Raw genomic sequence first — 23998 nt, 5'->3', positions numbered from 1 at the left:
GTGAGTCTGGCAGCACAAAGCAGACAGAGAAAAGCTGTTGGTGGCTGATGTAAGAACTATGAGACAAGGAGCAAGTCTGAGTGCAGGCTTGGGAGGAGACAGCTTATAAGACTGGGACCAGGGACCTGGCCCAGGGATATCTCCCTGAAGGGGAGATAGGGAACCCACCAATTAAAACAAGGACATACCTTTCAAAGGGAAGCACTAATGATTATGTGTGGCTAAAGAGACTACTGCGAGGGGCAGCTAGCCCACCTCAAGGTATAAAGATGCTCTTGATTACCAACCCTCTCGTGTGCATGTGTGGAGTAATTGCACAGAGAGGAGCACCACTGAGGAGTTCCTCGCCAGGACCATCCCCAAGTGACCGAAGGGACCCTGATGAGGTGGAGGCGCTGCACTGGACATAGGTAGGACTCCGCACACTACCTCAGCTGCCTGTCTGGACGGGTCCTCCCCATACACCATCATGCGGGAGACTCAGGAGTCCTGTTGCCAACAGGTGCACCACCAGACACTATCACACTGTAATGGGGACTGGTTAGACCACAGGGGCCAATATGAGATTGGGTGGGTCAGGCCAAGTCACAAATACCGTTACATTTGGAGGCGAGCTGCTGAGATCAGATCTGTCAACAGGACAGGCTCTAGCTAGGCACACTGGGAAACAGGGAGAGTGTCTGCTGCCACTCTGTGCTGCGTTGGGATGGACCTAGGGGTGGTCAAGGCCTGACAGGGTATTGTCAGTTCGCAGGGACGACCTAGGGGCCTGAAAGGAGTGAGGGGTTTGGAGCCGGGCTATAGCTGACCGAGTCACCTTGAGGTAGTGCTAGTTGGTAGGATGCCAGAAGGGATAGCCTGTTAACGTGGTCAGGAGTCCTGGAGAGGGTCTGCGCTAGGCTAACCAAGACAGGTAGACGCCCAAGTACTGCATGGAAGAGCCAGAGTACTCTAGCCCATTCCAGATCACTCACCGTAGGGAGCACAGACTGGGAGGAAGGAGATACAGCAGACACTGAGAGAGTGAGCCTAGCCTGAGGTAGTGCAACATGAGTCCAGCCTAGATCAGGTACACATGTGGTGGTGCATCAGGGCAAATCTTTATTGTACCGGTGTGGTGGCTGCCCCGCAGAGAGGAGCCCCATGTACAATACTGTTAAGTACAGCGAGAAAATGGCGACCGCAAGAATGGAGGATCCGCGCGGTGCGGATAGTCCAAAATGGCGGACGGAGGCTAATGGAGAGAGCGCACATGGTGTGTGTGCGGGTAAAGAGGACATGGGACAATTGATGAGGCGGTACTACAGTCTTCGTCAGAAAGACGGAGAGGAGCTATCTGAGTTCCTCCTGCGGATTGGAGCAGTCTTGTGGGAGATGCGGAGAAGGGATCGTATCACGGCCACCGAAGTGGATATGTACTGTTGTGATCAATTTCTGAGAGGAGCGATACCTGACCATCCTGTTGTGGTCATGATGAGGTGCTCTTGGATGCGGGGTGACCCCCTTTCCTGGAAGTGGCTAGTGGAGAAGATAGGGAAACACGAAGTTACAGCTGCTGCTAATATGGATAGCAGAGCGACCCAAAATGGCGGTTCTCGCTTCCCTGGGAGACCGCGTGAGCCAGTTGCAGAAAATGCTGCAAATGCTAAAATTGCAGAAACTTGTCCGGGATTGGCAGGAAAACCTAAACCCCACCCCCGCCAGCCGAGTGACGCCGTGCAGAGCCAGAGCCACTCCTTGAAAGAGTGTGCCGCCCCTCCTTTAAATTCCACCAGGGGGAGCGAGAGTTTTGAGCAGTCATCAGCCATTTCTGTTCACCAGGAGGAGGAGCCGGGACTCTATATCACTATGGGTTCTGCTGAAGTTCAGGCTGTCTTCAGGGAGAAGTTACTTAGTGCCTCCCATGACCAACACCCAGCTGTGGTGATGCCCCAGCCGGCGGACCACACCAGTGAAGCTGGAGATAAGGAATCACCTGCCCCGTTATCTATGGAACAGGAGAGACCACTGTGCAAAGTGTCTCCCGTAACCAGCACAACAAAGAGCGAGATGGACATTGGGGTATATCCCTATTTGTTGCCAGGAGGCTCCCTGGTAGTCAAGGCGGGAGCGGACACAGCCATGCTGACGGCTGAAGCCCCGCGTGCGGCCTGCACTGAACCAGTTGATCCCGGAGAATGGGGATCGCTCCTAATGATCAGAACGGAGCCTGAAGAGAGAGGGGTCTACAACCGCGGTGAGAACCCGGAACCTCACCGTCGGTCCCCTGCGGGAGTGCCACTCCCCGAGTCGGAGTTCGGCTCCTCGAAAGAGGAACAAGCGACCCTAACGACGGTGGTGATGCGCCTACCGGCGGACCACTACAGCGGTGCTGGAAAAGAACCGGCACTTACCTGTGTCGCGGCGGAGCGGAGTCTCGTGTCGCCGGTGCAGAACCAACCCGAGAGGCGGAGTCCCACGGCCGTGGTGACTTACAGAGCGGAAGGAGGAGAAGATTCCATCCCGAGCCGACGGAGCGGTGAGATACCTCCTTACCCTCCCCAGGCGCCGGTGGTGGCAACGGCGGAGGAAGGCCTAGCCCAGGCCGAGCGGAGCGGAGAGCAGAACCATCACTTCCGGCGGCGGATGTCGTTGTGCAGGAAGAGACCCCCCATGGGGATCCATCGCAAGATGGTGGAGTATCCGGTTCCGGTGATGACGTCACTTCCGGCAGAGGTAGCGGAACGATCGGAGAGATGACAACAACGCCTCGGCGATCGGGCAGTGCTTCCCGATCACCTGTGTCAACAAAGAGCTGGCAGGCAGCGAGGAGAGCCAAGAAGGGTGAGGCCCAACCAGCGGCACGTCCGCACAATGATACGGGACTATCCGAAGGCAGAGAGCGGGTCGGAACCCCGCGGATGCCCAATTCCTGTCCCTATGCCCAACCCCATGCCCTAGGTAATGCCCCTGTCCCTGTCACCTTTTCCTGTGGGTCCACATCCAGTTTGGGAGTGTCGGAAAGGTCCCAGGGAATCGGTGAGGAACGGACTGGGGAGAGACTGAACAGCTATGCCTCTGATGGTGTATCGAGGGGTGGAGGGCAGTTGGGAAAAGTATCCGAGTCCCGATGGGTACCTAGTGTGGCCTTAGTTAAGTCTCAGGATAGCTCCAAACAAGAGAGGTGGTCTAGGCCTCTTTCATCAAGAACCTCTGGGGTATCTTCTTGGGGGGATACAGAGGAGGGGGACTCACTAGAGTGGGGGTCTGAGGAACGTAAGGAGACCCGATGGTAGCGGGGTGGGGGAATTTACACCGGCCCAGAAGAAGAGGAAGATGCAGGAACGATGGTTTCAGATGTCAGCATAATATAGAGCCTATGGGGCCTGGGATATTATCTGACCCTGTGGACACAGACGAGCCCCTGTCATGGGTGTTGCCAGGGAGGGCAGGGAACGCAGAGCTGACTAGGAGCAGCCGGGCCGAGAGGGCTATTATAGCCAAGTACAAAGCGCCCCACGGGTTGGAGTACCTGTATGTCCCTGAACCCCTCATGGAGGGAGAAATTGAGTTTAAAATGGGTTCCACTGGTGAGGATAGGGGATATGGCACTGATGAGGAGGAAGGATCAGGGGAAGAAGATTGGGATCCTGGCGGGTTAGATGAGAAGTGTCACCCAGAGAGTTACAGCATTGCTGCTTTAAGCCCAGTGGACCATGCTGTGCACAAGCCACCGTAAGAGGGTATGGTAGTACCAATAATGGATACCCCATCAGGGAGTAATCCGGGTTGTTATCATCTAATGTTAGGATGTATCTGTTATTATGTATGTTGAAGAGATGTACTGTAATGTTGTGACTAATGTGTGTTCCATTTTACAGTGCTTCCTGGAAAAAGGTACTTCAAATTTAGGTCCCAGCCGGGGACGGTGGGATTCACCAGGGGGAGAATGTAGCGGTCATGTAAAATGGCTACAGTCATCTCTCCTGCTGACAGTAAGGCCTGGTAAGTTGTGGGCATGCCAGCAGTAATTATGGAGGTTTGCCCTCACACCCTGGTGAGGTGCCCTATGTATGGATGGGAGTGGTCACAGGCTCTGACTCCATGGTTAGTGATGTCAGAGGTGTGTCAGCTTCCAGAGTATACATAAGGCACAGCACTGATCAAAAGTTAGTTGAGTTCCTGTTGCTGTGCTGCCTCTGTCAGTAAGAGGCAGATGGAGGTCTGCAACATTGTTGCGGTAGTCTGATGCCGAGCTGTGAGTCTGGCAGCACAAAGCAGACAGAGAAAAGCTGTTGGTGGCTGATGTAAGAACTATGAGACAAGGAGCAAGTCTGAGTGCAGGCTTGGGAGGAGACAGCTTATAAGACTGGGACCAGGGACCTGGCCCAGGGATATCTCCCTGAAGGGGAGATAGGGAACCCACCAATTAAAACAAGGACATACCTTTCAAAGGGAAGCACTAATGATTATGTGTGGCTAAAGAGACTACTGCGAGGGGCAGCTAGCCCACCTCAAGCAATAAAGATGCTCTTGATTACCAACCCTCTCGTGTGCATGTGTGGAGTAATTGCACAGAGAGGAGCACCACCGAGGAGTTCCTCGCCAGGACCATCCCCAAGTGACCGAAGGGACCCTGATGAGGTGGAGGCGCTGCACTGGACATAGGTAGGACTCCGCACACTACCTCAGCTGCCTGTCTGGACGGGTCCTCCCCATACACCATCATGCGGGAGACTCAGGAGTCCTGTTGCCAACAGGTGCACCACCAGACACTATCACACTGTAATGGGGACTGGTTAGACCACAGGGGCCAATATGAGATTGGGTGGGTCAGGCCAAGTCACAAATACCGTTACATATATATATATATATATATATAAAAAAGAACAGTAGAATAAGTAATATTGTTGTACGTAGATATATAGAGTCTCTCACTGCTGCCAATTACCTTCTTGTCTTCTAGTGTCTACTCTGAATAATAAATGTTATTCACTAATTTCCTTGGATCAAAGTACATGATCAAAATAGGTTACTTAGATTTGTAAGCTCCTCGGGGCAGAAACTCCCTTTCCTAGTGTTACTTTGAAGTCTTAGCACTTTTTCCCATTATGTGTTGTATTATGTTACATGTATTACTGCTGTGAAGCGCTATGTACATGGATGACACTATATAAATACAGATATACATACATTTAAAGGAATAAGATAATGAAAGAACTGATTCTCTTTCCTGTGTTTACATGACATTGAATTTTGGAGCATATTAGACACAAATAGCATAATTTTTATCTTGTGTATTAAATATGTTTGTATAATTGCTGACCCATGTGTATCAGTTTGCCATTTGAGGTATATCAATAAGAGGCGCTAGCGAGGAGTTGCATCTCTTAAACCTCCATGGCTGACTACGGGGCCGATCGGGGTGTTTTCAGCTCAAATTCCCCATTGCACTTTGGATAATATAGAATTACCTCCTACAGTATATCCCTTACATGGGATACAAATGAAAGCAGCAAACTGTGCAGCGTGTCAAAACAAACTTTCTCTTGGCATTGCTGAATTCTCCACCATGTTACTCTTGTTCCGGCATTTTAATGTGCGGTATTACCAGTATTTGAAGTCTTTTGTATGATTGTGCTGTAAAACATGTTCTTGTTACTTTCAAATAACAAGTATATAAAATATAAATAATTCAGTTCAAAGTGCAAGGAATATAAGGAAATAATCATTTTAAAAGCTATGTATATGTGTACTTTTTGCCCTTCATTAAACCTTACCTTTAGTAATTGAGACTAGGCTGCGATACAGAAAATGTCAGTCTGGAAAAAAGCATACTTTTTGGGGAATTATGAGTTGATTAAACAACACCGTAAGAAAGTGACAGGGTCTTTGACAATTCTTTATGCTTTTTTTAAACTGGACATGAGCATTTTAATTTACCTGCACAAGTATGGGTTTGAGATAGGAGATTTTCACCCAAGCTAATTTGTCTTACCAATATCATGTATTTTATGAGTCTTTAGAAATGCACCAATACTGAAATGTATACAAATACTGTAAGGCACAAATTGCTCTACAGAATTTAACTCTATTCTTAGAATATTGTTCAACCAAAAGTTAATAAAATTAGTAACATAACATTACTAACATATCTTATGATAATTAATAAATATATAGTACTCCGATTTCTTCAAGCATTTTCGTGGCTTTAGTTTATGGGACATTATGTAATGTCTGGCAAACCCTGAGTCATAAGTGCCTCCATAAGTATTTGCAAACTCTAATATAAATAATCCACCTACACTTATCACAATCTGAAAGCACATTTAAAACAAGTCATTATGACAATCCATATGAATGGAGCCGCATATGGATATTCAATGAAATGGGCATGTAAGCATTAAAGCAGCACTGCATGTAACAGCGACAGCATGGCACACATACTGTAAGCATGCACTATTCTCTCTTTCTGTGAGATACAGATTCAATGAACCATAGGTTCTTACTGTCTATGGATTACTGTGCTGAGTTGATGAATTGCTGAAACCAAATCTGGATAATTGTTACTACTGTCAAGAATATTCTGAAGTCCAAAATCTGGATATTGTTTAAAGGCTTCGTCTGACAAAGTGTTTTTTTTAAACAACTTTTTAATGTAATTGATGTTTTATTATTATTATTATTATTTTTTAGAAAGATTCAATTACATTATGATATATATTTCCTTACTGTACATCGCGTTTCCACCAAAAAAGTTTGAAAAAATACAATTTACCTCTAATCTTATCTAAATATTGTTCTTTACATTTACCCCTCTAAAATAATTATGCTGCCAACAAAACGACAGAAGATAAAGGGTCTGGATAAAAAAATTACCTTTAGAGTTTGCAAACAGTAATATAACATATGAGATTAGGTAAAGATATACCCAAAACAATTTAGTTACCATAGGGAAAAAAATATTTAAACATACTTTTACTTGTTTGTTTTAAGTAAGCTATATTCAAGCAATGAAATATGGAACTTGTATGTATGTATTTATGTCTTTACATTAGTGCCATTAATGTACATTGCGCGTCACAGCAGTAATAAACGTGACAATCATATAAATAACAAATAATACAAACAACACATAAAGGGGAGAAGTACTTCAGATAAAAGTAACATTAAGGAAAAGGAGTCCATGCTCCGAAGAGCTTACAAACTAACTACAATTAGTTCTCTTTGGCCCTTTAAAGCTTGTTTGATTTGCCTCCTACTAGATGTGAGACCAAATTGTTCTTGCCAGAGACATTTGAGGAGAAGATCACCCTCCTATTCTATTTATATGTAACATGGTATGTCCATAAATACCTCTCTTTCCCCCACAGTGTATCTGTGATGTAAGTCCCCAGTAAGTTCAGGGCCTTCATGGGTTAATCTATGGGTCATTGACCCCCCTTTTCGCCCACTTGCAAGTAATGGAAGGAAGGTGGTGACTCGTCTCCTGTGTAAGCCTATCAGTGATGGGTACAGTCCATGAGCCCGCCCCTTCCTAACGAGTGGGTGTTGCAAAGTTAGAGCAGTCTTGCTCTGCCTTCCAAGGTGAGAGCATGGGCTGTCAACCTCTCCCATTGCGTGGATGAGCTGGCCCGCCTCAGGCCTAAGGGCCTGAGGACCACCAAGACTCAAGGCCCCCATAATATCAGGGCAAGCACCATAATGAAGTCCTGGGATGTTGGACTTCAAGAACTATGCTGTATGAAGAGCTGCTGCAGCATGTCCAATAAACCTACTTGTTCACCATACCTCTGCCTAGGTGTCAGTTCCTAGGCAGGAGGGGTGGGGAGTACGGTGAGGGAGCTGACATACTACATCCTAGGATCCCATCACAGCTGGAGGCACTGATCTTTAAGAGCAAGAGTCCAGAGACCAATCAAAAGCCTATCCTGTTGTCCCTTACCACCGCGACGACTCAGCTCTCCTGGACCAGCAGGTATGCCTCAGCACCACACTAAGATAGTAATTCAGTCCTTCTCCCAGAGGGGGGGGGGGGGGGTTGATATGGGTTATATATATTTTTAGGAACATGGGTAATGTATAACCTCATTATTCCCAATTACTAGACAGCAGAAGATTGTGACAGCCTTGGACATTGATACCACAAAAGGAGTTAATAACATTAGTTTTGCTGACTGCTAATATTGTTTTTTTGAAGCTAAGGAATCAATCTGCAGTCATTTCAGATTTTAGATATGCCCTACTTAAAGCTGCAGTTCAGTTTTTTTTTTTTTTACATTTATTTTTTTACTTCAATAGTTTTATGTGTGCAATCTCTAATTACCTATAGAACTGTATAGCTGCCAGTCAATTCGTTCTCCATGTATTGATAGGTCGAAATTTGGTGACATATTAAAAGCTGGGATTTGTTTATATTCTGCTTGTCAGTCAGTGGAAGCTCATGAATATTCATGAGCACTACTGCACTGACATGTGCTAGAGGGAGGGCAGGGCTGACAAAGGGGTGTGCCAGAGCTTGTGTCAGCACATGAAGGGGCAGTGCCTTAGCAAATGGCTGTTAAAATAGAATACAAGAAAATTGGTCTTTCAAAGTTGTTTTTTAAAAACAGAAAATGCTAAAAGTATTTTTTCTTACTACAGAACTGATTTATTAAAAAAACCCTCACATGCAGGATATTGACTGAACTGCAGCTTTAAGAGCCCAGTTTAGACAGCCAGTGTCTAGAGCACTTTACCTTATACCGTAGCCAGGAAATACCAGCATATAAAAGCCAGTAGAGCTAAACAAGTTCGGAAATGCAGAGACAGGAAGATTCGAGAGTAAATGGGGAGGTACGCTAATTGTTCGCTCCACAGATTTGAGAGGGAATGTGAGGGGTGAATATCAACTGAGTATTTCCTCCACCCTTTGTGTGTGCAAGAATACTAAGCAATACCAAGTTGGGCGGTACCAACAGGTGAGAGAGCAGGAGAACACGCAAAGGAGGTCTTTGATGTGCCACATTGAGTTAGTATCTACAAATCCTTCTGTGAGCCATAATATGGAACAGACTGCTGAGCTGGGCTGACACGCAACAAGGATCCATGTTGCAGGGAGAACACAGATCTGCAACATGAGAGAGAAAAACACAGACCAACTGCTGTCCCTGCACTCCCAAGAGAGAACCGCGGTCCTTATGCGTACTTGAAGCTGCTTTTTGTGAGTGCAATACCAACTTGCTGCTAAATATATTTATCTATTTTAGACATATTACACTATTGTTGTTTTTTTTTAAATTATTTTCTCCCATTCCCCTCCATGTTTGTGTTTGGTGTTTGTGTGTCTTTTTATTGGTTAATTACACAGGTTTGCGCACATTTTCATTTGGGAGTTTTTGGGATTCCTTGTTGAACCTTGGGACTGTGAACAGTGTTTTAAGTCAGATCTCAGGTGATAAGAGCTGCGTGTGGTAGGGGTGAGTAGCTTGTTCTGATAGGTGGATTTAACAGGTATACTCAAAGCTAATGTGATGCAAAAATGACGTCTGTTAGCAAAACACCCATCGTAAGATTACCTGTATGGATGGGGATTATCGTAGCGCTGAGACGCATTAAATGATACAGAGCACATACACATTGTTAAAAAGTCTTATTAGCGCACGTCAGTTTGACACATTATGTGCGTTAACTAACATAATGCCCATGAGTATGTTGCCATTTCAAATACATATATATTTCAAACTGAATAACAGCCATTTCAGTTCAACAGCTGTACTGTTCAAATGACAGAGTAGGGTTTGACCTCTTCTGCTGCATCTGCTCCTGTTTCTGAGGCTGGCAGGATCAGAAGCCTCACATTTTCAGAGGAAGAGCTTCTAATAAATGGAGGCATGATAACCACTCAATTTTTAGAGGCTCTCTGCTCCCGCTCCAAAAGTGCTGGATACACAGCAAATGCAAAGTCTAGCGTAAGCTGGCTGACCATGCTGCACGGGCACAGAAGACAGGAGGTGGACCACCGGCTCTGCTGCAGCTTACCCGAATTGAGGAGTGTCTGAGCTCCGTTATCGCCACCTCCCAGGCAATGGGGATTCCGGAACTGGTTGACACAGAGGATCTGGAGTGACCTGGTAAGTGAAAATTGGGCCCATCCCACACGCCTGCTCTCACCCAAAAATGCATGGAACTGCCGCTTCATTCGTGACCTCGGTTCCTGCTCTGTGTGCCGATCAAAAGCTCTTGGTGGACCGCATGCGGCCCGAGTCTTATGTTTGACACTGTCCTGGATTTAACAACGCAATCTTGCCGCTGTCAAGAATCTGTAACAGGGAAATCCATAACTATCTAATTCAAAAGGAGTTATTGATGTGATACCATTTGCATATGATTATACAGTACATAATACACTGTATCTAAAAATTTAACTGAGACAGATCATTTGATAGATGAACTCATTACAATATGATGCCCCCATTAACCTATATCTTTTGCATTCAAAGTTATAGTTTTTAGTTTATACTAACACAAAACTGGATATATCTACAAAAAACATATATTGTGCACTAATAGTGGTCCCGCTAATCTAGTACCTACACTTCTTGAAACAACTCCAGTCTCGTTCATGGTCTATGGTTTGACCATTATTTATTTTTATCAGTATATCATCTGGACATTATCAGTGGCGTCGAAATATATTTGTTGCCAGTCTCGTTTATGCTATAGTTTCTGTTGGTTTTGGCAGTCAACATCAAAGACCTTAGGTTAAAATAGACCTAGGAGGAGCTCAGCATTCCCGCTCTCCATCCTTTGGACCTTCCCTAATATTTGCCAGATAACACACAGCATCTCACTTCCTCTGGTTTTCATCATGCCTTACAACGTGGAAGGTTTCCTGGCAACCACATCTTCCTAGAAATGCACCCCCCGTGCCCAGAACATGTATACAATAGATGATTCTGCCAGGGCAATCAATAAAAAAGACTGCATTTTAAATTCACTAAAACGTTCCTCAATATCACCCCAGGCAGTGGGGATATCATTCATAATATATTCTTCCACTATAGTTACACACAGTCCCTCATATTGAATGTGGTTTTACATTATCACCACAAGGGCTGCAAATACTGCTGCTGCCAGGCGTTGCACTTACATCCGTCTATATTCATTAGCACTCTACAGTATGTTTCAAATGATTTACATTCCTCATGCACTCCTCCTTACTTCTGTACTTCATACTACCTACTTTATTGATTATTTTATTATCCTAAAACCATACCAATATTATGTGGTGTTAAGTCGACGCTTGTTTTTCTCTCTCCTATGAATAAAAAGAATAACTATTTCTTTTATTTTAAAATATGTTTTAGGAAATATACATTTAGGTATGCATCTAGTTGTAATATATTTTAATATGTTCTACTCTGTTAAACATAAATTGTATATGGCTGATTTTATATAATATGTGAATAACAAAAACTAACAAACATCTCTAAAGACTCTTGAGTTTTGTGATTTCCAATTGAAAACAAAAACAAAAAACGATTAGCTTATCAGATCAAAATGTGATTTTAGAATTTACTTACATCTCACTCATTTGTTGCGGTTGTGTACACCATATGTGATCTCTGCACTCTCTGTACACCCTAGTACAGTTTTAGGCTGAGCCCATGGTGATTCAGCCCGTGCGGAGGCGCGCTGAGGCTGACGGAAAGCGGGTGCTTTCCCTGGCCTTGGTTAGCACGCCGTCCGGGGGCGTGTCGGGGGGCGGGCCAGTGACGTCACGGAGCTGGTTCGCCCTCATTGGGCGAACCGGTCACGTGACCGGCCCTGCGTTCCCATGAGCACGGAAATGTAAAATTTTCATAAGACACGCTTCCGCACGCTTGCGGAAGCGTGCGCAAGCCCCTGCTAAAGCCGCTCTCATTGCGGCTGCAGGGGCTCACTGCCGAGCAGCAGCGCGCCACAGCACGGGTCAGCGCCTAAGCGCTGACCATGCCCGAGGCCTAAGAAGATCATAATTTGAGGCGCGTCTTTTAAGTCCTAGAAAAACACAAAGTAAAATGTGAACTGAAATGGAATTGGTTTGTAGGTTCTTATTAAAGAACAATAGGTCAGTTTATTTTTCACTGTCTTGGCAACTCCTCAGGAGCTGAAAGGGCAATATATACACATTAGTATCTAACAATAAACAGAATATGTGCAGATAAACATCGCCAAACCTTACTACAGTACATTCCACTTCTAAACCTGCCTGACCTTGCTGCATTGTGCCTTGTGCTTTATCGCTTTACGAGTGCTATTAAGTGGAGAAGGCGTGGCTCAGTGAGTAGAAACTATAAACAATTACTTTTTTTTTTGTAACTTACATTTTATTGAATTTCAGTACAACATACATATAATCAGTACATCACTGGTTTATGGGTAACAACAAATAAAGTCAAATAACAAGGGTAACAAGGGGAGTATGGGAGGGTGGGGGTATTTTATCTTCCTTTATATTGCATATCTTTAGTCTCGCTCTCTGAGTCTTAGGCCGCGCACTACCCGGGGACGACAGGAGGAGCAACAAAAGAAACTTTCCAAGTGTGCACTCACACTTGGCCGTGTGAGTAGCAATATCTTGATATTTATTTTCCATCACTGAGTTATGTTTTGACCGTAGACCTATAACTAACTATTGGAGAAGTGGGGCTGCCCCCTGGAGAGCAAAGATACCACCCCCCCAGAGTGCACGCACACATGCGCGTGTGAGTGTTTTTTTATTCTAACCCTGTTTTTATTTCTGGAAATATTATCCAATTGCAAATATATTCTGTTCACATGTATACTTATTTATTCCGAGGGCGAGACCACACCAAAGAAGAAGGAGAAGAAGAGCGCAGACGCAAGGCGGCGAACGAACTTACAAGACAGAGAAGAGAGGACCTAAAGATACCTTGATGCGACAGCATTTGCACAAGGCCGTGTGAGTGTTAAGAATTATTATACATCTAAAAACTCCACTTTATTGCTTCAGAGTTTTACACACCTGAACCAGACTGTACTCTATTCTACCCTTCCACCAGTGCTCCCCCATCCCTTTCTCTTGTCTCCTTTACTTTGAAGGATCCTGGGTAGATCCTTTTTTGTGGTCGTTAGAGTCACAGGAGGAAAAGAAGCAGAGGGATACCTTGCCCACTACCAAGGTTGATATTATACCTCTATCCCGCACTTACTAAACATACAGGTAGCGCCCGGGTATTTTGTTCTCTAGACACGTTGTTTTATTGAAATGCAACATACAGTAGGTGGGGTTTCTGTTGATTTTACATACTTCTCTCATTCAGCAATTTATCACTTCCCAGCCAGAGGGATCCATTAAATATTGTCTAGACAGTACATAGGCATGTTGGGGGGTGCGGGGGGGGGGGGGAGGGGGGGGGTTGAGAGAGAGTGAGCGAGTCAGTCTCTCTCTTTTTTTCCAGGGGAGCAACCCTAGCAGTGAGCTAAGGTCTACTGTCACAGCATAATTTAGAGCAGGGGTGTGCAAACTGGGGTGCGTGCCCCCCAGGTGGGCGCTAGATTTTCTGGGGGAGTGCAGCAGTTATAGAGGTCCCGCGATCTCCCCCAAAGAATTTAAATTAAATGCCGGGGGACCGGGCGAGGCTTCTATAACACACTTACTTCCCTGTGGGAAAGTAGCTATCAAATGTTAGGCAGTATATGTAAATCATACCATAATTAAAATACAAATTCTAGTATATTAAAGTTTACAAGAGTTTACATTTTGTTGCACTTGCGCTGAATTATACCTGCACCAGACAGCATCTTTGTTGAAATTCTAGTTGTGCCATTTTCGGATGTCTGAGTCTGTCTGCGATCAGATGAGGAAGATGAGGAGCAAGTGGAAGAAGTTAGGGCAGAGTTATATTTGCAGTTAGGTGCAGGTCTATGTATTACAAAATTGGCGTTTTGTATTACTGTTCTTGATGGGGTTCTTCATTGGTTTTCTCCGTCACCTAGAAGGTGGCATAAGTCTTTTTTTAAATGCAAAATATTAGCACTCATGCGTAAAATTCTAATGCAGTAGAAATACGCTACGTAAATATGTCGCATTTCAACTGAAATGTTTTTTTTACACAACTACATCAGTGCACACGTATCTCTTGATACATACCATAGAACCCTAAATACATTCTTATGTATTCCGATTTTTCCCCCCAAAATAAATAAAACAGTTGATGATGTATTGTTTTTCTGTTAAACATACACTGTACACTAGATGCATTGCAATAAATATTGTTAGTACAATACATTTCTGTTGTCATTGGGAATTTGTTTTGTTGTTGCCAAACCATACTTTAGTATAAATAAATCTGGGCCGAAAACAGTTTGGGCATAATGACTAATGTGCAAGGGCTAGTGTGCACAAGAATGCAATTGTGTTTAGTTAAAATTCCATTAACTAGAATACTGTAGAAGTTACCGCCAGATCGGGTGCGCTAATCTGTTCCGGATGAATCTTCCCCTATGAGAGGAGTGCTACAGCTCAATGTTGTAATCAACTCTTTTCGGTTCCAAAAAGAAGACCATCTTTACTGCCCCTGTGTGTCTATTCATAAACTCAAGGTCAGAGTTTTCTGCAGTGTTTTTACTTTTAAAGCTAAGTCTACTGAAAGTCCGAATTCTTTTTAGCTTTTATGTATTGAAAGTTAAGACTATGTAAGGTTGATATTATTCTCCTTGTTGGTTTATAAAAGCCCTTTCGAAAGCCAATATAAGAATAATTATTTCGCCTAATGAATGCACAACATCAGAATTTACCAATTGGATTTGACTGTTTGCTAATTTTCCAAATAACTGTAGTTTGTAGGTATTTACAAACTAGGTGCTGGGACCTCCGTGAGGAGATTTTCCCCATAAATCTCCCACGCAGTGTCTAACATTAACTGGACTTGGAACTGACCAGACTGGACCTCATGCCTGGGACCGGCACTGGAACCAGGCACCAAAGCTCATGCCTGGGATCAACACAGTCTCAACAGGGGCCTCCCTCCCCACCTTTTACACCCCATGGAACAACATGGATACATTCAGGGAGGGTCAATGCCAGGTGCCTTCAATATTACTTAGCCCCCTGATTGGTGGGTTAAATACAACATGAAAAGAGTGATAGGAAAACAGTTACATGGAAAAGGTCACATGAAGCCTGCAACATTTCCTCCTGAACACAGAATTAACCCCTGGTCCCTGAAGTGCTGAAACCAGGCTACACAACAGATACATACACACACACCATATACCAGCAGGTTTTCTATGTGTTTATTTTCTCTGACTGAAAACCTGATTCAGCTTCATTAGAATGTACATGTATGACCAATTCTAGTATATTTATGATCTACAGAGTACTGACTAGCACTGAAAGCAAAAAGAAAAACAGGTGCGCACTGCCGTCCGGTATATACGAAGCTGGACAAAAAATCCATATAAAAGTTTTTATCGATGTACTTGACAAAAAGACTGCATTACTCCAAGAGTCCTATAACGCGTTTCATGCCATTAAATCATTTAATCAGAGAGTCGGAGCAGGAACTCTGGAGCCGTGAGTTTTTTTCTCTGTTTGCTGGGTGTGACAGCAGGAGATTTGGGGGTTGTGGGGTTGGATGGAACGGCACCATGCGGCTCATGTTGTGGGTCTCTTGGAGCTGAATCTCCCCTCCCCCCTCCCACCGCCCTTCCTACCTGGTTTATTAATCCACGGATCATAATGGCTTACAAACAGTCTTATTACTTAACACTGGGTTGCTGCAACCTCCTGCACTGATATATTACGGATGTATCATCACGGACTGCTATACAAACAGCTTCATATAACAATACAATATATACGCAACAACCAGTGGTGCGCAAAAAAGTCCACAATTCAACCGGAATAACACAATATTAAGCAGAAAGTCTTGAAGAAGGTCTCCAGATGCTGCTCCTACATAGTGAGGAATCTTCTCACCACCTCCATGAATTAGAAATACAGTAGCTGCAACGATAAGAAGCACAGACTCGACCTCCTATGGTGAAGTACATTTGAATACATTTAAAACCATACAGTATGCACAATTTCCACACGACACACTCACAAAGCAGTGCCTTTGTAAGTACAGTATGCTCAAAGTATAGGTAACCTGGATCCTCAGTCCCTACGCACCCCAAGTGTGGTCAGCTCTCCCTCCGTCATCTGGTGTATTTAAATATATTTTTATTTACATAGTGACAACAAGGAATAATGCACTTTGCAATTTAGACAATAGAGGGGAATTTTAATACATTAAGTACATAAAACATACAGTACAGGCACACAAAAGGAAAAGGAAGTTTATATAATATGTATAACTGGTAAATATAGATACATTCTTGTGGTCAAAATGTTTCCGCCCTAATAAAAGCTGCTGTACTGGGAACTCTGCTGAGCAAGGGCTTCTCCTTGTCTACTTCCACAAGAGGAATGACATTTGAAAGTAATAATTGCTACAATGAATAACATTTTCTGACTGAGATTTACTAACGTTGCCTAGTACAATTAAAAAATATTTTAAAATATTTAAACAAAAAAATCATAAAGCTTGTTGAGCATCAGTAATTTATTTTCATGCTGTATGGGACTGCTCCTTTAATCGTAACTCTGTTGTCAGAGGTTAATAACCTAGGCTGTATTTAGTAAGCAGTGCTATTTCATAGGATTCTTCTGGCAGCACAAGGCATCTCACAGTCCATTCTCTCTGCAAAGTATTGTAAGGTATTATAGTAAGCGCTGGCTCGCATGCGGCCGCACAAACGGTGCCGCGTTTTGTGCCTTTAGTCCAAACGGCGACCCCGCAGCTAGGGGGTGTGGTCATGACATCTGAAGGGTAGGCCTCATTGTGATTGGCTCACAGTGTCACATGGCGCGCCAACAGCGCGAAAATACAAATGTCATATCTTTCTTCAGATCTGACAAGCCAACGCTCACGTGCGCGTCTCAACTATATCAACGTCAGGCTCACATATGCAATTATCATTGACTCGCTCACGCACGATAGCATGCGCGCTCACTATATTTCTGGCCTAAGGTCTTCTGGCAGCAGGATGTGTCTCATGGGATAGCATTGCTTAGTAAATATGGGCCCAAATGTGTTCCATCCTCCATCGTGCAGGTCAACTTAATTGGCATACAATAGCTCCCTTCTCATGAGAACACTTTTTGTTGGTATAAACTTTTTAATAACATTTTATATTCATGTTTATTTTTACTGTAGCTCCAGATTTCATTGTGTCAGTTTGGACCTACAGTATCTATATAATTCTAACATAATAGGTTTGCTTATTTATCAAGCACTTTAATTTGTTTGCTCACTATAGAGACAGGTCAAACTAGCACTGTGTTTCTCCAATGTTGCAGTTATTTGGTCGCAGCGTTCACCTTGCGACAGGGACATCTAGCCGCTGGCAGGGAAGCTGCACATATTGCTTCTTTAACCCCTTGCAGACTTCATGAAGGACGTACTGAACTTAAAGTCACGCGGTGGTGCTGTATAATGTAACAGTTATGTTATAAGAGGGTGGGTTCTGTCGCAGCATCTCCCAAAATATTGAAATACCTATTTTTTTTTTTACTTAAATAAAGCAAGAAATGCAACCTGGAGCGTTGCTTTATGTGGCCGGGTCCTCAGTTCCCTTTCCCCTTACCTCCGCTGGGAGCAGGGACCTCCGTTGTGTGCCAGGCATCTGCGAGGCGGGCACTCCACCGGGGGCTCCCGGCGGTATCTGCCACCGGGCGCCGCCATCTTGCGTGAGGATCACGCATGCGCAGTGAGTGCGGGAGTTGCGGTGGCCGTCAGACAGCTCGTGCATGCGCAGTGTAAAGCGCGGGAAGCAGGGCCAATCAGTAGGAGGCTCTCGGCTGGGACTACCATTCCCATGAGCCTTAGCAATGGCCCGTCCTGACCATGCCAGCCAATAGGGCTCTAGGGTTCTCTGCAGAAGGGAAGTAGGAAGCTGACAGGGGAGTGTAGAGGGAGAGGGGGTTGGCCCGGTATTAAAGGGGTTGCACCCCATATGGCCACCCCCTGACCTCACCAGGGAGGCAAGGGGTTAACTGGACTGCGGTCCAGGAAGGTGGTTTACACCTTGTCATGTCATGAAAATGTATGTTCCCATGTTTCATTATAATCCTGTATTTTAAAGTGCATTTCTGTATCTCCAGTTCTGGAGGTCGCAGTGAGTTGATATTTGGCCAATATGTGGAGTCACTGTAGGCATTAAGAACTGGCAAAATTCGACCCACTGAGCCCACCAGAATGCAACTTATTAATATGTGTAGATATTAAAGTGTATATGTATGGTATTTTGGATCTGCCCTGAAAATGCAGACTCCATCTGCTATGCTAATAGGTCATGAAGGGCAGCCGGCTGATTGAGCCTAAGCACTGTGATCAAAAGTTAACTGCCTGATTGTTTACACTAAGTACTAATCAACAGATCAAGTACTAATCAACAGACTCTGCCACTCTAATTGTTACCTGAGGGTGGAGAATCATGAAACTGGAGTGGTTTGTAAGTGTTATGTCTACATCTACAAACAATGCAGATACTTCATTTGATAGACTGGTCGTCGCCCCTGATTTAATTATGGGGCTACCCCTAGAGTCCCAGTACACATGGGCTAATTAGCTGGGGGGCATGGGTTAATCTGTGTCTCCACGTTAGGGATTGGATACAGATAATTGTTCACCAATAGTCTATTCAATGTTAAGAATAGGGTTACACAGGTATATAAACTGTGTCAACCCTACAGTTTTTAGTTGTTCTTCTTCTGATACCATCTTGAATGTCACCGGATTGCTGATACTTCTCCATCGCCCAACACTAAGTAAGTGTTACCTTCTTGTCTGTTAATTGTACTATATTGCTGTGTTCACCTTTTTAAGGAATACATTATATTTTATTATATCTAAGCCTCGTTCAGTTCAACCCAGATATTTGGTGTTTATTATATCTTGTCATAAGTTACCGTGACAGGGAGCATGAGTGTTAGTAGGTGCCAGGAGAGGATAGGGGAAGGAGGTGGACATGCAGAGAGGCAAGTAGCCTCTGAATTAGGCCAGAACCCCTAAGCCCCAGCTAGGCCCTGAGTCAGTACTTAGCTTGTGGCTGCTTTAGGGACAGGCCCTAGGATAGGGAACCTGCCCCATTAGTACTGTAGGGAGAGTGAGGGACACAGCGGATGCTGATACCCTGATGAGAGGTCTGGGACCAGTCCTACTTTAGTAGAGACTGTCTTCAAGGTGGGACCACCCCAAAGGGACGACAGCCCCAGTGGATTCCAGGACATCGCGGAGGAGATTGTAGATCGGCGGATCCTTTGTGAAGATATCTGTGGGCCCGGGTGCTGGAGCACCTGGCAGGTATCGTTATAAGTGCACCAACAGAGTACATACACATAGTGGCAGCGCTGACCACAGGACATGGTGAGAGGGGTTGTACTGTGGACATTGTGTAGGGTACACGGTGGAGGGTTACACCTTGCATGGTGCGTGGGCAGTTGTACTCTTAATCATTATAGAGAATAGAGCATTAAGAGTTATCTATGTTACAGTAAAGGCCAGTTCATTTTTACAAGTGTGTGTTCATTGTGATTGGGTCCTGTGAGGGGCTCCTCCCACTCCATTGGGATCCCTCACAGGTGGAGGCACTGCACCGGATTGTAAGTATATCACCCCAGGCTTTGTGGTGAAGGCTTAGGCTAAGGCCCCGCTCCCTCAGTCAGCGCGCCCGCACTGCAGACAGGCGGGGTGCTGACAGACACAGACCGTGATATGCGGTTTGTAGGGAGCTGGGAGCCGGAGAGGGAGGGTTGCTGGAGTGGGAGGGAAGGGGGCGGTAGTGGGAGGGAGGGGGGCAGTCTCTGATCGTGGTGCCGTCCACCCCCCCACACACATACACACACACACACATACACACACACTTTAATAACACGCAGCTCCTTCCCTGCTCCCCACCCAAGGTGCCTCCCACCTAGCTCCATCCCTCCCCTCCTCCCCATTGGCTGACTCGCGTACCACGTGACGCGTCAACGCCGAAATTCACAAGATTCTTGCAGTATCAGCCGGCTGACGCGTCACAGTACGTAGTCAGCCCTGTCGGATGTAGGCAGCGGGGGCAGGGACCACTCGGGCAAGGGTCTGGTGGTTCGCGGCCGCGCACCCTGCCGGCCGCAGCGGGTTCGCAGCCTTAGGCTCCTTGGAGCCAACAGGTAAAAGGGCAGCACGGTAGCTTTCTGTGTTTAGGGGGAAACAGGGCTACATTTATTTATTTTAGCTATAGTATTGAAGCAGGGGCTCTCCGGAGCTGAACGGTGTTAATTGCAGCTCCAGGGACCCCCTTCACCCCGAGATACTTACCGGCATCCCCTAAGCTGGTATCTCCTTGTTTAAATGTCCCTCATCACACTGGTCAAAGGATGATGCCACGGCTTCCTGAAATTAATATAGTTCAGCTACGGGGCCACCCTGCTTCAGTCCTATAACTAAAATAAATACATTAAACAAAGCAAGAAATGCAAGCTGGAGTGCTGCTTTAAGGGGAGGACAGCAGCCTTTAGCTATTGTCAGGGTGGGGCCGGGCAAGGGTATTCGTGCCCTATGCAAACTTTCAGCCTATTGGAATTTTATTTTATCCAACTGAAAAATTACAGTACAATGTGATACCTACAGTAATAGATTTTTTGGTACTACTGTAGCGTGAGGTCTACAGGAGAATTTACACTATAGTGTGAGGTCTACCAGGAAACTACAATATTAAAACTAAATTAATTTATTAATTGAACCATATAAACATGAAACTACAATATTAAAACAAAACAGTGCGCTAAATAATGTATTAATTGAACCATTTAAACTATAAATATTTAGTAAATATTTTTTAAAACCGTACCATTATTTTATTTGAATCATATATTGTTACGATATAGACATCGTATATCATTTAAAATGCTACAGAGACGTCAACAGCATCTTTTCTTAGAACTTTCCAGCAAAAATGATCAACACGAGACTGAAAATGTTCATTGCTGGCTGCTCTCATTTTAAAAGAATGAGTGTTTTAGCATCCAACCTCAATTCCTTGGGTATTTGCTCCAGTATAAGTGTCCATATAATAGTTGTGGTAAATACTGTAACTGTCAAATGATGATAACCAATGACATTTAGATTGCGATAAGCTGGCCATTCATCAGAATGAATACCCGAACCAGATTCGCATTCCCGCTCAATGATGGGGATCAAAGTATTTATTTTTCGCCGTTGCACGTAGAAATATCGACAGTCAGATCCTTTCTTGAGGCCAAAAAAACAAGGTCCATCAATTCTGGCTCCATGATTCCTATTATTTTGTACAGCAGCATCACTATCTTTGGACAAAAGTTCTTGGTTGCCATTTAACATTCTCCCATGATGATATTTTCACTGACCAGCAAATCAAGCTTCGTCAGTTTGGACGGGGTTATCCTCTGTGCCAACCATCTTACTGTAACCTCTTGCCCGATGGGAAATAATGGCTCTACACACTTCTCTTGTATAGTGGTAAAGTGAACACAGGCGCAAACAAATAAAAAGTGGACACTGGTAATAAGTGACTAATCTAAAACTTAAATAAGTGAAAAATGTGATGAAATTTAAGTAAATACAGTTTCACCCCCTGCTCTGGAACCCACTGGAAGGGGTAGTCTTCACTCTTCCCCCACAGTAACAGCAAAACACACAAAATCCACGGGGAGCATGGGGAGGAAACAAAAATAAATTTAAGTGCAGCAAAAAATGGCAATGTGGAAAAAGCCTTCAATTGACTTGGCTCTAATGAATTGACTACTTACAAGATGTAAGAGTCAAATAGGCAGGGTTGACTAAAAACGGTCAGAGGTAAGTGGATGATGTAGTTGTCATCAAAGTGGATCAGGTCCTCAGGATCACGTACCCCAATGTTGAGAGAAAAACTGGCATAGCACAGATCACTCGAGATAAAATAGCTTTATAACAATAAAATATTATACTCACATTCTAACAATAAAAAATGGGTATATCACACTGCATTAGTGTAGGAAGACTTTAGCCAGCTGGCTCACCGTCCCACAACGTTCCCCCACTCCTCCGCCGCAGCTTCCGGTCAGCTGTTACACTGCTCCGACTGGCGTCTGACGTCACTTCCGGTTTCGTCGCTCGGTGAGTGCTGGATCCTCCTGCAACTCCTCTGCTGTATGCTCCGCTCTGAATAAGACTCCCACTTTACGCGTTTCGAAAATGACTGCTTTCTTCCTCAGGAGTGTGGAGTCTCGTGACGCATTGCATGCTTTTATATCTTAGTGATCTGATTAATCAACAGGTGTATGCTATTCCTTAAAGTGCTACTGGGGTGGATAGTATAAATACAATTGCTCATATACAAACATAGGGTTAAAATCTCAGTATGCAAGATGGTAAATGCATAGTTAAGGGGATACTTAGTAAACAGGATGGGGATTGAATCTTTTTGTGGGAATATAAATATAAATATAGATGGTGGTACATTTGGAGTCAATTTGGACAACCTATAAATTTAAACATATTAACTCACTGATATTATCACAGGGAATATACGATCTGGAATGGCAGACTCACCATAATTACAAACATTTTATACAAATTAATTATAAAATAATGGCAAACTTGCAAATATACTTTAACAAATTAATTATAAAATCCTAACAAATTTATTAAAAAATCCTAAAAAATCCTAAAAACCTACAGTTGGATGATGGTGAAATATATAATCATGGGGCTAATATAACACTTTCTAACATACAAAGACACTTACTACCATACACAAAACCTGAAATGCACTTACTAAGACACTTCACCATCATCCAACTGTAGGTAGATTTTAACCCTATGTTTGTATATGAGCAATTGTATTTGTACTATCCACCCAGTAGCACTTTAAGGAATAGCATACACCTGTTGATTAATCAGATCACTAAGATATAAAAGCATGCAATGCGTCACGAGACTCCACACTCCTGAGGAAGAAAGCAGTCGCTTTCGAAACGCGTAGAGTGGGAGTCTTATTCAGAGCGGAGCATACAGCAGAGTAGTTGCAGGAGGATCCAGCACTCACCGAGCGACGAAACCGGAAGTGACGTCTGACGCCAGTCGGAGCAGTATAACAGCTGACCGGAGGCTGAGGCGGAGGAGTGGGGGAACGTTGCGGGATGGTGAGCCAGCTGGCTAAAGTCTTCCTACACTAATGCAGTGTGATATGCCTGTTTTTTATTGTTAGAATGTGAGTATAATATTTTATTGTTATAAAGCTATTTTATCTCGAGTGATCTGTGCTATGCCAGTTTTTCTCTCAACATTGGGGTACGTGATCCTGAGGACCTGATCCACTTTGATGACAACTACATCATCCACTTACCTCTGACCGTTTGAGTCAACTCTGCCTATTTGACTCTTAAATCTTGTAAGTAGTCAATTCATTAGAGCCAAGTCAATTGAAGGCTTTTTCCACGTTGCCATTTTTGCTGCACTTAAATTTATTTTTGTTTCCTCCCCATGCTCCCCGTGGATTTTGTGTGTTCTACACACTTCTCAGTAACATGCTTAGATATTCTGGTACAGTAGCTTTAAGGGTGGTGAACAAAATGATACATAGGCTGTGTAGTTGTGATATCAAATGAAGGAGTTATGAAAGTTCATAATCACTTGACTTTATTCAATTTAAAAAATAAGCATTTGGACTTACATTTCTGTAGCATGAAAAAAAAACCAACACTGAACCTGGGGTAGATTTATAATTTACAAGTTGTGCTGAAAACCCCGCACATATTTATTGTAGATATTTATATATTGTGACAAACGGCTTACTCCGGGGCTCCGCCGTCTGTCCGGGACTGTTAGAACACGGTCCTTTAGGGTAGGTTAAATGACGAGGCGTCACGTGCTGTTCCTTTAAACAGGCTATGCCTGATTTATTCAGTCCCAGGCACTGAGACTGC

At 44.2% G+C, this 23998-nt stretch overlaps 1 protein-coding gene across 2 annotated transcripts in view; it reads left to right on the top strand.

The window, feature by feature from the left end:
- Positions 1–23998, top strand: part of FAM149A (family with sequence similarity 149 member A) — a 126961-nt gene that overhangs the window by 20774 nt on the left and 82189 nt on the right. The window contains exon 1 of one of the 2 annotated variants that reach the window (XM_075610124.1): positions 12465–12925. The exons of the other annotated variant lie outside the window; for it this stretch is intronic. Within the exon in view, the coding sequence (XP_075466239.1) occupies positions 12900–12925 (26 nt within the window). The 5' untranslated portion in view covers positions 12465–12899. Of the gene's footprint in view, positions 1–12464; positions 12926–23998 lie in introns of those variants that run through there. 2 annotated transcript variants of the gene reach the window in all.

The sequence above is a fragment of the Ascaphus truei genome, chromosome 1, assembly GCF_040206685.1.
Source record: "Ascaphus truei isolate aAscTru1 chromosome 1, aAscTru1.hap1, whole genome shotgun sequence".
Taxonomy (NCBI): Eukaryota; Metazoa; Chordata; class Amphibia; order Anura; family Ascaphidae; genus Ascaphus; species Ascaphus truei.
Note: the sequence above shows the minus strand (reverse complement) of the source record. Positions and strands in the feature narration are given on the sequence as shown.